Source organism: Cylas formicarius, unplaced genomic scaffold, assembly GCF_029955315.1.
Source record: "Cylas formicarius isolate icCylForm1 unplaced genomic scaffold, icCylForm1.1 PGA_scaffold_10__41_contigs__length_53128322, whole genome shotgun sequence".
Lineage (NCBI taxonomy): Eukaryota > Metazoa > Arthropoda > Insecta > Coleoptera > Brentidae > Cylas > Cylas formicarius.
Genome location: NW_026844214.1, coordinates 1,449,028 through 1,462,863, shown reverse-complemented (window position 1 = coordinate 1,462,863; position 13,836 = coordinate 1,449,028). Strand labels below are relative to the sequence as shown.

At 35.3% G+C, this 13,836-nt stretch overlaps 1 protein-coding gene across 36 annotated transcripts in view; it reads right to left on the bottom strand.

Moving 5' to 3' along the window:
* Positions 1 to 13,836, bottom strand: part of LOC132696830 (microtubule-actin cross-linking factor 1) — a 290,827-nt gene that overhangs the window by 152,743 nt on the left and 124,248 nt on the right. For all 36 annotated transcript variants that reach the window (XM_060661956.1, XM_060661989.1, XM_060662074.1 and 33 more), the window contains one exon: positions 6,646 to 6,707. In XM_060661956.1, coding sequence (XP_060517939.1) covers positions 6,646 to 6,707 — 62 coding nt within the window. The remainder of the gene's footprint in view (positions 1 to 6,645; positions 6,708 to 13,836) is intronic.

Genomic DNA, 13,836 nt, shown 5'->3' with positions numbered 1-13,836 from the left:
TTCTTAGTATATAATAATAATATGGGGCTACTTCAAAACATGTTTCCAAGGCTGGTAAAGAAAACGGTATCGTATGAAATGCTAAAAAGGTTTGATAATGTTTTAAATGAAGAAACAGGTATTTCTCGGAGATCAGTGCACTCAGTTTTGAAGAAAATTGTTGGTTTTTGAAATATATTCTGGGAGATCGATAGCTATGACTGTCTTCCCTTTATCTGCAGGTGTAAATCTTATGTTATTTTCGGAAGCTTTGTTTTTGATAGTTTTTACTAGCGACATTTGGTGTTGTCGAAACAATTGTGAAAATATATAATTTCGTGAAAATCTGAACTTTTAGTTCTTATTTATTTTGTAACGCTTAAAAGGTATGGCGAAATCATAATGTTTAAAATGAAGAAAATAAGGCAAACATATTAGGATTCTATGAAGCACGTCCAGTTTCCTCTATTACTAGAGTATATGAAGAGACAGGTATTTCTGGGGATCGATCCACTCAGTTTTGAAAAAACATAAATATAATGCATTTAAATTTCGTAAAACTCAAAAACTAAGGGCAGAACAAAGTCAAAGGAGGATGCTACTTCTACTTCTACCTCTTCAATTTTAAGATTTGTGTTTGTCTCTTTTTGGTAAGGTTCTTTGTAATTCCGTTGAGTATATGTAAAAAAAAAAGAACTGTACTATAACATAATTTTAGACTGTACCCCTTTCTGAAGAAGGTCATAGAAGACCGAAACGTCAATATATGGACAAAAAAAATTTTTAATCGCTTTTAATACAAAGACCTATAACCCAAGAACCAAAAGCTAAACATATATATATATATATATATATATATATATATATATATATATATATATATATATATATATATATATATATATATATATATATATATATATATATATATATATATTTTGTTTTAGGCTTCCGCGGGTCTTACATGTGTGTTGTAAATTCTTCCGGGTGTTACTCCGCGTCTGGTCTGGCTGGCTCCAAGTGGAGGTAGTCGTCTGCTGACAATGTTTCGGCAAGATCTCACTTGCCGAAACGTTGTTCAGTGTTGTTGAGTTCTGATCATTAATGCTCAAACACAAAGGTATTGTGTTGAACGCTTCTTCGACCTCTTTGTTCGACGGAGTTTCAGATTCTAGTTCTAAATTTTCTACTTTTTCAATTTAAAGTAGCTTGGTGAAATTCAGAAGAATTGCCAGAAGACACAAAATTCAATGGGATCTAAATTTTCCTTAAAAAGTATTAGCGGAAAATCATCTTCCGTCTTCCGAAGCAGAAAATTGTCTAACATATATAGCCATTTCGTATTGTCGCGAAATTCGACATATCAAAGTTCGAATTATCGAAGAGCAAACTAGATTTGACTCGTGGAATGCCAAGGGGAGTACGAGGTATGTTCAAAAAGTAACTGAATGACTGACTTTAAAGTTTTATCAAAAAGTTTTTGTTTGTCTATCAAAATTAATATTGTACTTTTCAAAGTAATTCCTGCAGATATATTACACTTGTGCCAACGTTTTTTCAACTCCTCGAATCGAACCTCCTTCCTTTCATGGGTTTCTTGCGTTTTGGGAAAAGGAAAAAGTCGCAGGGCGCAATATCCGCTTATGACCATAAGCAGCGATGAGTGAGCAGGTGCATGACCGGTCACCAGTAATGACCTTTTTGAGTATATCAGGATCATCACTGACGTCCTTTAACAGCTTAACAGTTACCTTACTTTTTGAACGCCCCTCGTATGTGCCAAAGAAAAACTGTTTAATTTTCTCAGGATATGCATGGGCATGTACAATTCTAACGAAAAAATGGCACATAGTAGGTGATTTGAATATGCAATTTTCGATGTTTAAGAGTTGTTTACTGTATCTTTTGTTCTTCGTCGTCTTTTTCTGTTCTTTCGTTTTATTCCTGAATATTTTTCAATTTAAAAATTAAATAGGTCTAACAATACGTTCATATCACGAAAAAATATGTGGCGGTTAACCATAGAGTGTTTAACTTAATTCCAAAATTCTTTAAGTTCAGCCCATAGTGCGAATATTATCTAAACTTAAACTAATCGGTATTCGAATGAGCACGAAAACGGAACCCACATTCGGCGTCAAAATGACGCACCGCATCATCACGATCGACATCTACGTGCGCAAATAGCGCAAATCTTACAATATTGTCGTCTTTATAAGGAACCACGACGCGATATTCTACCGGTAGGTCTCAATTCCGTGCCGGCTTTAAGGTGTCAAGAGGGTCGTTAGCGTATTCGTAAAGTGCGCGATGTCGACTTAAGTAGAGCCTTATAAAGCGGTTTAAGGCGGCGGTAAGCGAACGGTTTCAAAATAAGTGCTTTAAAATCGTAGAAAACACGACGCAGGCCTTGTCGCTTATAATTTACAGCGTGGGCCGAAAAAATCGTAAAAGTTACGCTAGAGAGAGTCCGCCGCGTATGCCGTTCGACACCAATTAACGCCATAATGATTATCTAACGAGGAAACTTTGGTCGCAAATCAACAATGACGTTATTTATCTAGACGGTTGTTCCACATATTCTCTTATTTACAACGGATTCCCTGTTAAACTGGAATGATAACGGAGCGGCGGATAGAAAAGTGAGGCAAATTTTACAATAGAAATAGAGATTTTCCGTTTATATAAGTAGGAGAACCGTTATACTTCTGCTGTTGTATAAACAGTAAAATTTTACCGGACATAATGGAACGCTTGATAAGAAAACTATGAATACTGTTGATGAATGGAAAGTGCTAACGTTTGCACTTTCGCTTCAGAGTTTGACTGAAACTGGCTCGCATTATACTCCGTACCTGCTTATATATTGTTTGAGGGGGGGGGGGAGTTAAATTATCGTCTCGGATGACTGATTCCCATATTGGTAAAAGTCGCGGTTAAGATTGTCTGGTTGCGTATAGATAACATTTTGTGTAAGGTTTCGTGATTGTGTTCGAAAAGTGCTGAAGAGTTTATTTCTCATAGTCTTAAGACTCTTTTATGTTCTTTGTGCCTAGTGGATATTTTTCGTCGGTCTCTTCCCTTTGCTGCATATGCATCGAATGCTGTAAACTCCTGGTATCTCAAACGGACTTTTGTCTTTTACGGGGTTCTGATGTTATATTCCCTTAGAATTTTTGATATGTGGTCAGTGAGGTTTTGAATATAAGGAAGGACAAGAGTGGAAAGTGTGGGATTGCTTTCGGGGTCATTGTTATTTATCGGAAGGTTATGGAGAAGTGTGAAGAGCAGAGGTAAGATGTTTTAATTCTGGGTTCAGTGACATGGGCTGAGATAGCTTTACGGCTCTGTAATCAAGAGCGTTGATAACCGATGATTTTTGGGCCGGATGGTGATGTGACAATGCATTAAGGTATCGGTCTGTGTGCGTAAGTTTTCTCTAAACACTATGACCTAATGTTACGTCTGATTTTCTATTGATAAGAATATCTAAGAATGGTTCATTTATTTTATTAGTTCCTAATTCAATGGTAAAATGTATGTGTGGGTGTATATAGCTTAAATGTCTAAAAAATCTAATAGAGATTCTTAACCATGAGGCCCAATCACGACGTAACATTTCCATAATTTTGGTTTTAGATGGAAGGTGTCGAAAGCCTTCTTCTCAAAGGCTTCCATAAATATATTCGCGATGACTGGTGAAAATAGAAAACCCATAGCATTTGTTCAAAAATTTGACCTTTATAAGAAAAATATGTTCCCAATAAGCATTTTTCAATTAAGGTGAGAAGGTTTGATTACAGATTCTCGGATTTTAATATATCTGAAATGATGTTGAGTTACAGGAATAAAGGCTTTGAAAAGGAGGGATTCAACGTCGAAACTAATCAGAATTAAGTACGAAATTATAAGTTTTCCCTGTAAAGGGTTTTAATAATGAAGCTAGATATTTTGCTAGAGAATAGGTTGGAGAACCAACGGTGCTGGCAATAGGTCGAAGGGAAAATCCTGGTTTGTAAAACTTTGGGAGTCCGTAGAGACGAGGAATTTTAGAGTCTTGAGGGGTGACAGACTTTTTCAAGAAGTCTGATGGAGAGGAAGCCTTAATAACAGAATTAAGCTTGCGCTCCATAGATGACGTAGGATCTTTTTTAAGTTGACGATATGATCTGTCTTGAACATTTTTCTAATATTCAATTGTATTCATGACCACCATAGCATTTCCTTTGTCTGCTTTTAGGAATACGATGTCGGCATTAGATTTTAGAGACTTTAGGTGCTTGGTAGTTGAGAAGAATTTGATTATTTCACTAGTGTTGACGTTAGTTTTTCAATTTTTTTAATCAGATTCTGAGTAGAAGATAAACGAAGATTTTCAGAACTCGGATGGGAACAAGAAGACAAAATGAATTATTTTTCAAAGTAAATCAAAACTAGATTTACAAAGTATTTTATGAGCAGATGAGGTTTTGACACGATGGGATATCTTCCGAGTTCAGAGTAAACCGGCTTCAGTCAGCGATCACTCTGCCTGATGTCATCACCATACAGGCTTGTGTTTGCGAGACAGTTTCAGTTAAGGTCTGAAAAAGCAGGATGATTGGCGAAACGTCAGCAAGTTTTATTTGTAAACAACCCATGCAGGCGGAATCCATAAGATTACTAAATAGTATTACAGTAGAATATGGAAGTTTCTTTGACAAATTAATCTTATGGTTGTGTGAGTTCTGGGGAATATTCGACGCCACACAACATACGAAAGTACCTATATTTGTATTCATCCCTCCTTGTCTCACCACTACAAACCCAGATGTTTTTCATTTACTCAAACTTCTACGCGTTATGCGACATAAGCTACCGACTAGTGTGACCGCGCCTTAAAAAAAGAAGGCAATATTAACGGACCCGACATTGTTCGTTGTTTTTGAGCTTCGCTAACGAGATTAAGCGATTACCATTCACCAAGAGGTCTCGATTTATTTAAATGTAAATTGTGAACGCGGTTGGCGCGTGAACAATAGACAATATGGCCATTCCGAAAGACAACATCATATCCTTAACCCATTAGCTGGCAATGTCCTATTTATAGGAAGGCGTATCTCAAATTGAAAAATATCAGAAACTACTTCACACGTTTAATTTAAAAAATTTTATATACAGGGTGACTCGCAAATCCGTAAGGGGTGCAAGTGCAAATATGTTTTCACAATACTGGATTAGGGTAGTAAAAAAAATTGCAAGGAAATAGATGAAATATACAACAACAATCAAAACATATTTCACATGGCGCATGACCAATACTAATACTTATTCCAAAAACTTATGCAAAAACATCTTTTGTTGGGTTATCCCTAGATAAAGCATATTTCTTTCTTACTTAAAATCGATTGTCTAGGGTATCAAAGAACTGCTGTTTAACTGTTTCTCTCTAGGTTTTCGATATGAACTTTGTATTTTTTTAAGCACTAAAAAGGAAGAAACAAAACTGACAGATGGTTTTGTAACTGTTTCTCTCTCAAACAGATATGCTAAATAGGTACAGAGCAGAATGCGAGTCAATGGAGAAGCATTTGGAGGAATCCAGAAGATTTTTTTGAATATAGTATTACGGACATACATACTAATGCGCATTCATGAACGATATGTAAAATGCAGCCTAAAATCTACTTTACCGTCTTAAAAATTAAGCTATTTTTAACTGCATTCGTTTGATAAAAAGAATATAAGCGGCAGTTGCATTTTCTTGTTCTACGTAAGTTAACGCTTTCTCCAACGCCTCTAGTCCTTCTGAATGTGAAATTTTTACTGGAATATTGTATATTTCATCTTCTGCACTGCCACCATATACCACTATATATAATCGGGATTGTACTGTACTGTACAATGACTATTTAACCCGTTTGAAATATTGCAACTTTCAAACAAAGAATAGAGAAATTGAACTTTTTTTTTTCATTAATATATTTGTTTATGTATAGAAACAACGCACATCAAATATCAAGACTCAAAGCCCAACATTGAAGTCGCATTAAATTATTCAAGTTGTGACACTAATGATACGGGAACGATAGTGACGTCATACCGCTGCAAGTGTTATTGCCGTAATTTTTTGTTAACATTACTTTCAAGTGTCCCTTTAGCCTTAACCGGGCAAATACTTTTAACTCTCCCAACTTACACCCATTTTATTGAAGTCTTAATAGAAATGGCTTCCTGATATATATAAAATAAAGAACGCGTTAAGTTATGAATGCCAATATACTTCAAAATCAGTGTTTAATTTTCCACTAATTAAAAAAAAAGATTTTTGTTTTTTTTGTTGTTGAATAATTTAGATTTGATATACCATTTTTAATTTTTAAAACTTTAAAAATAGGGGCTAAATTTTCTATGCACATGCAAAAACTTTCGGTGGTTTGTATGTTACTTTCAAAATTTTCTTCTTGACACTGAACACGACACAACAAAATCAAGCGACAGGATCAAGAATATAATTCAAATTAATTTTGTTCAAGTTCCCTATTTTGTTTGTTTATTGAATTGCCAAGCAAGTATGGTTTTCACAAAAAAATATACGTGGGTCGATTTTCTGTGAAGCACGGTGAGCGATAAGTATAATGAATTTCGAAAATATTACAGCAATAAACGATTGAAAGTGTCCCCTACCTTTTTCAAGTGCTTGTTGACCCATTTCGTAAAGGTTTTCTTCTGGACGGCGTCCCTTTCGTCTGAAAAAAAAAGGAATGAAGCATTATACGACGTTCAACGAAATTATCACTTTCAATTTGCATTACATCGTATTGGCCCTCATTTTCAGTCGATATTTCTTTAGTTCTAATGCAAAAATTCATATTTGCTTTGGAATTAAACTCCTGGACACTTTGTTACACACCGGGTTAGTTAATAAAGGTGGCCCAATATACCACGTAAAAGGGCAACAAGAAAATCGTAATTTCTTCACTTTCGATTGGGTCATAAAAGTTACTTCCAACTGAAACTTCAAAAACCGGTATTTTTTTTTAGCTTCGACCCTCTTTATGGAAAATTGCATAAAAAGTTTTAAAATTAACCAAGAACAACTGAAGCATATGTTATTTTTTGATATTTCCTTTAAACTAGAAATTGTTTGAAATGCTCTATATGTTGTATATAGTAGTTTCTTACAGTTTTGTGGACACTTGCTATGTGCTATACCGGGTGTTTCAAATACGACAAAGTTGAAAATTCCCCAAAAATCTGTAAAATTTGGAGACAGAATAGACGAGGAAACAAAAGAAAATTTTGTCAATTAGGTAAGATTGATTAACATCAAATTATTTTATTCCTTTCAATAAAAGTTAGCATTTTTCATATAAATATGAACCCGGGAAAATCTACACGCCAAGCTTACTCTGATGTTGGTGATTCTTCTCGTACGAGTGCTTCAAAATTTATATCTCAACAAATTACCTCCAGATGATCCCGAAAGGGCGATTACAATTTTGTAATTGGCTACAAAGGAGACCCGGTTTTCCAGCTTTCCTAGAAAATTTGATTTGGACAGACACTAACAAATTGTGGAATATTCATCGAACATATCGGGACCATTACCAACCCTAGACAATTTCAACAAATTCGACAGCAAAAGCAAAATTTTGAGCCCCCTTCTTTTTAACGGCACTCTGCATGGAGACTCGTGTTAACGCTTTTTGACGACAATATTTGAAGACGTTTTAGATGATTTACCTTTCATTCGCTAGTTTCCGCAAGATGGCGCCAAGCGTCACCATACAATACAAGTACAGAAACAGCGCCAGTGAATTCAGAAAATTAGAATTTTTTAAGTCAGACGGTGAGACACCTAACACATTCATAGTTATGAACCCTAATATTCAAGAGGGTCTCACAAACAAAAAAGAAGCCCTCGAATCAATGCTAAAAAACGTCAATGTGCTGCGTATCTCAGAGCATCATGAATCCGCAGACGTTAATTTTCTTAAAGTTTAAGTTATTCCTCGTGAACTAGGTGCAGGGGGGTCAGTATCTTGGGTCGAGAAAGTTTAAATTTTTCAAAAATTCCATTTAATAACTCTGAAGAAAAAACTTTTGAAATGTGTTCAATAAAATTAGAGCTTAACAAGGAATGTATCACAACTTTCTCTGTATACTGACCTCCAAAGCGAGACTTCGAAGCATTTGTACAGAAACTCCCCATAATATTAGAAGCTATTATGAATCAAAAAATAAGCATATTTTGTGCGGCGACATTAAGTGTCAACTTGCTCGAAAACAACAAACAAACTAAAATACTAAAAAATATACTTCTTGAGTATAATTTAGTTGCTTCTATAGTAGAACCCACTAGAATAACTTACCATTCTAGAATATGCGTTGACAATATTTTCGTCGACTTTATTCGACTAAAAAGCTTGGCTGTAGACACATGTGTCTCTGACCACAGGTTTCAGCTCTTCATTTTTGAGGAGTTCTATCATAATAGTAGTACAAAACGCCTTTTCAAAAAGTTTAGCGAAAATAATGTAAATTCTTTTATAGATTTGGTATCCAACACAGATTTTAATAATTTGCTCTACGATATTCAATCCGACGACTTAGATAAAATTTTTAACACTTTTTTAAGTCTCGTACAGGAAAAAATCAATTGGTTTAATAGAGAATTAAGAGACCTGAGTCGTGCGGAACACGAGATGCATCAAATAAATAATGGAATAAAAAATGATCTATCTAATAAAAAATACAAAGAACTTAAATCCTATTACAACAAAAAACTTAAACGCGCAAAGAAAACTCACCACAATTAAAGGTTAATGAAATCTGATAACATAAGTAGAGAAAGTTGCGCAACAGTCAGGGAAAATAGCTCCTGCGGACCACCACGGAACTTTCGGAAAATCGATGTAATTTAATTGTGCATGCACCCTGTATAAAATGTCCTTCCAATCTCGTCGAACTTCAAAGTTACAGGAAACATCGGAAAATATTAAAATTTTTACAAATAATAGCGTTGTCGAATGATATTTTTCAAATATCTCGCGCCCCGTATAATTGACAAAACCTGAAACTATCTCACGACACTCTTTGCGAGCCTGTACATAATACAATCACTGTTCGAAGTAGAGTTTATAGTCCTGGATTTTCCACGCTTCCTGGTTCAAGAATTTTTTGAAAATAGTAAATGGTTTTCGAGAAAATAAGTTTTTTCTGAAACCATGCATTGCGCCGTAATAATCAATGACGTCATCGCAACTTGACAGCCCCCGAAATAGCGATTTCAATATGGATTTTTGCAAATTGTAGGTCTTGATGCGGCCTATGACACCGTTTCAACCAATTAGCCATATTTTTTACGATTTTTGATTTGCGCCTAATAATTTACTTTATAAAAAAACAATTTTCTAAGTCTTTTACATTTTTGCCTATAATTTGAAAACCCTGTATATGATCGAAAAAATGCCCGAAATGAATGTTATTGCACTGGATCTTCTGGATACTCTTTGATTTCTGATGCGCAGAACGGATTCAGAGCCAACCGCTCCACAAGTATAGCTGTGGACTATGCTCTGGAGCACGTCATAGAGCCTTGATAACAAAACAGCCGCACTAGACTTATTTTTTGATTTGAGCCGCGCATTCGACACTGTCGATCACAGCCTGCTCTTAAAAAAACTGGAAAATATGGGCGTTAGAGGTCCAGCAAACTCATGGGTTAAATCTTACCTCTCAGAGAGACTACAGCGGCCGGTTGTGATATACGGTTCAAAATCGAGCCCTCAATATTTAGGCAGAGGTACCCCGCAATGATCCTGCCTATCACCGCTCCTATTTAATTGTTTTATTAACGATCTTCCTCAGGACAATACAGATGCATTATTTGTACTGTATGCAGATGACACAAGCATTTTAGTTACAGATAAAAGCAGAGCTAATTTAAAAGGGGCCGCAGAACCAAGGGTTCACGAGGGTGAATGAATGGTGTCGCGATAACGGACTACAATTAAATAAATCTAAGTCAATAGCTATGGAAATAGTCACAAAAAATACGTTGATTCCAGCATTCTTCTCCAATTAGAGGGACGTTCTATAGAAAACGTGGAGGCCACTAAGTTTCTCGGTCCGCACATTGACAACAAACTTATATGGAATCATTACATCGACAACATATTGGCCAAATTAAGCTCCTGCTCCTACTTAATCCAAAATATTAGAGACACGGTATCCACTGAAGTCTTAAAGTTGGTCTACTATTGCTATTCTATTGGGGTCAGGCCACTGGTGCACACCGGGTCTTCTTAACAAAAAAAACGTGCTATTCGTTACGTGATGCGTGTAACTAGTAAAGATTTGTGTAGCGATCGATTTAGGGAACTTCAGATCATGACACTTCCGTCATAATATATTTATTCCGTTTTGATTTGCGTCAAAAGTAACGTGATAAGATGGAATAGGAGATGTGACTTGCACGAACATGCCACAGGGCAAAGACGTTCCATTCTCTAGATTGTATATCGGGCAACAAAACAAAGGTATTACAGAGCTTTACATTTCCATAAATGCTTCGAAGAAACTGATAGTTTATCTGTGTTTAAGAAAAGAATTAAGACCTTTTTAACTGATAGGTGTCTTTACTCAGTAGATGATTTTTTTTTAAATGTACTGTTTAAACACTGTATTTTAATGTGATGTGACATGCTTAATATACCCATATATGTGTTATATGTAGTATCGAAAAGTGTAATAAATATATATCTATTAGTGTCCTAGACAAATTGTAGTGTAAATTTGAAATAAGCAATTTATGATTCGTCATGTCAAAAGCCTTGCTAGTATAACAAAATTAATCATCCAATGCTTGCACTAAATCATCAGTAATATCGATCAAAGCACACTCACAACTATAATCTTTTCTAAACCCAGATCGTTTTGTAAGCAATATATCAAATAGAGCAAAGAATTTTCTTATTTGTTAGAAAAAGTAGGAATTATGCTAATTGACCTCAATTGTTTAAATTCTGTGGGGTTATTTACTTTAGCAAATGGTGTGGCCTTTGCATGCTTGCAATATTTTGGAAGATAAGAGTTCAATATACATTCGTTGATCACCTATTGCCTTGATCATTGGAATTTCGAAAATTATTTGGTGGAATATTTTCTTTGGACTTGACCCCTTGTCCTTGGAATTTGAATTTTTAAATTTAAGAGGCAGATATGCTTTTTTTCGCGGTCTATTGCCGATGTGGTATAATACTGATAGTAAGCAGAAAGTTTTGTAAGCTTTAATGTTTTTAAAGTTCGAGCGTCTGAACAATTTTTATTTTTTTAAGACGTTTTAAAAGGGCGTGTCCATCGAATAAAGCCAAGTTACACCCAATCAAAAAAGTTTTATCGTCAATGTTTGTAACATACAATATACAAATATCATTAAATTTTAACAAAAACAAAATTACAAAAAAAAAACTATTCCGAGCTCACTTTTGGGTTAAACGACCCCTTTAAAGTAAACACGAAGAACAAATAAATCGCTTCCATTGTACGGAAAGCGAAGAGACCCTCGTAGCTGTAAAAGTATCCCACGATAACCAAACAAGCGAAAGATTAATAACGTCCAACGAGTAAAGACCAATAAACACTAAAAGCAAAGCACGAAGTGTCTAGATCGAACGATAAAAGGAAAAACATAAATAAATGCTGCGCGTTCGTTGGAAAAACATATGTGGCCAAATGGCCCGAATAAACGTTCATCGCTACCGATAAATAAAACTGCGTGAGTGCGTGTCGGATAAGTGCATCGTTGTCGAATATTAATTGGATTAAGTCGGCGGGGGAAGCGGGGTTACCTAATCATTTATTATCGTAGATGCGACGGAGATCCGTAATAATTAAATTTTATCTTTAACACCTCATCCTTGGGTAAAGGCGATATAATAGGGCGCCTTTGATCTTTCACCCCGACCGACAGTGTCAAATTAATCATTATTTTTATTCTGGAAAAGGTGAAATAAATAAGAACAAAAAGTTCAGATTTTCACGAAATTATATATTATGACATGACAATTGTTTCGACAACACCGTAATCAAATGTAATATTTACAAACTACCTGCTACTATATACGAGAAGAAACAAAGCAGAGTAACAATTTTTTTATTATTTTGCAACTTAATCCCCCTTAGATAGATAGATAGATAGATAGATAGATTATTTATTCACAAAACCAGGTGATACAATGGATGTTTTGTCAATAAATACAAATAATAAATTACAAGTTTCACTGTAAAAACAATATATATCATAATCTTAGGTAATGAGTAGAACGAATACGAGTATATATTTATATAACAAACATGACAAACAAGTTAATATAATTTAAAATAAAAGAGAGTATACATTAGAAAAATCTCGGTAAACTTTTGACGTTATTTACGATGCTCTCAGGTACGCTTCAAATTCTTTCAGGCTGTAGAAAGCATTGGCCGTCAGGAGCCTCTTGATGTGTTTTTTAAATTGATTTATAGATAAATTTTTTAAGCTTGGAGACAGCAATTATAATAATATGGTCCCGCGTAACTTAGTGATTTTTTATAAAACATATGGTTGAGTTTTGGCTTCAGCAGATGTTCTCTATTGCGAGTGTTGTAACTGTGGACATCAGTATGCTTCCTATGTGAATATTTATTTTTATGTGTGATCAAAAGTATTTTAAATAGGTATATACAAGGCATTGTTAATATTTTGAGCCGTTGAAATGTCTCTTTGCATGATTGCCTCGGAGGAAGTCTAAAAATCAGCCTAAGTATTCTTTTTTGCTGTATAAACACTCTCTCCGCATCATTCGCTTGTCCCCAGTTGACAATATTGTGTGAAATGGAAGAGGAAGCTGACGCGTAGTAAAAAGCTATTAGTGCCTTCTCAAGAAATGAATCTTTAATTGTTAATATTGCGAAAAACGTTTTATTTAGTTTATTGCAGACATTGTCAATGTCCCGGTCCCATCTCAAGGAGCTATCAATATAAGAACCAAGAAACTTCGTGGTCTGATTTATTTCCAATGGCGAACCAGCAAAACTGATCGCTAAGCCAGCTAAAGGTTTAATGTACTGACCAGTAAACTCAACCACGACTGTCTTTTCTACATTCACGATCAAATGATTTTGCCTACAGAAGTTATTAAACTGTGAGACAACAAGAGATACATCATCCATCAGCACTTCTGCATCTCTTCCAGAGACAAAGACGGACGTATCGTCCGCGTACATAAAGACACGACAGTCACTGTTGAGAAATTCCGGCAAATCGTTCACATATAAAAGAAACAATAACGGACCCAAAGTTCCCCCCTGAGGCGTGCCCAGGCTGACGCTATAAAGGTCTGAGTACGATCCATTTATTTTGACACTTATTTTCCTATGATTCATATACGATATGATCCAATCATTGATAGGCCCCTGATTCCCAAGCATTCCAGCTTCTTTGCCATTATACTGAAGGTTAAGGAGTCAACTTCAATACACTTATTACATCTCTTTATTGACAACTCAATCCCTTTTGAAAAATATTCTTTTGATTTGTCTACAAAATGAGCTAAAACGGCCCCTTTTAACTTAACTTCATTGTTAAACCGCCGTCCACGTAAGTCCGTTTTCCAAATATCCAAACAAATAATAGTCGCTGGGGGCCATATCTGGACTATAAGGAGGATGATCTATCTGTTTGAACCCACACTCTAAAATGGCAGCTTGTGCAACACCAGCAGTATGGACAGGTGCGTTATCGTGCAAAAGCCGCACGCTTCTGGTCAGTTTTCCTCGACGTTTTACACGTATGCAGTCTCGAAATTTATGTAATAATGTTGCGTAATATTT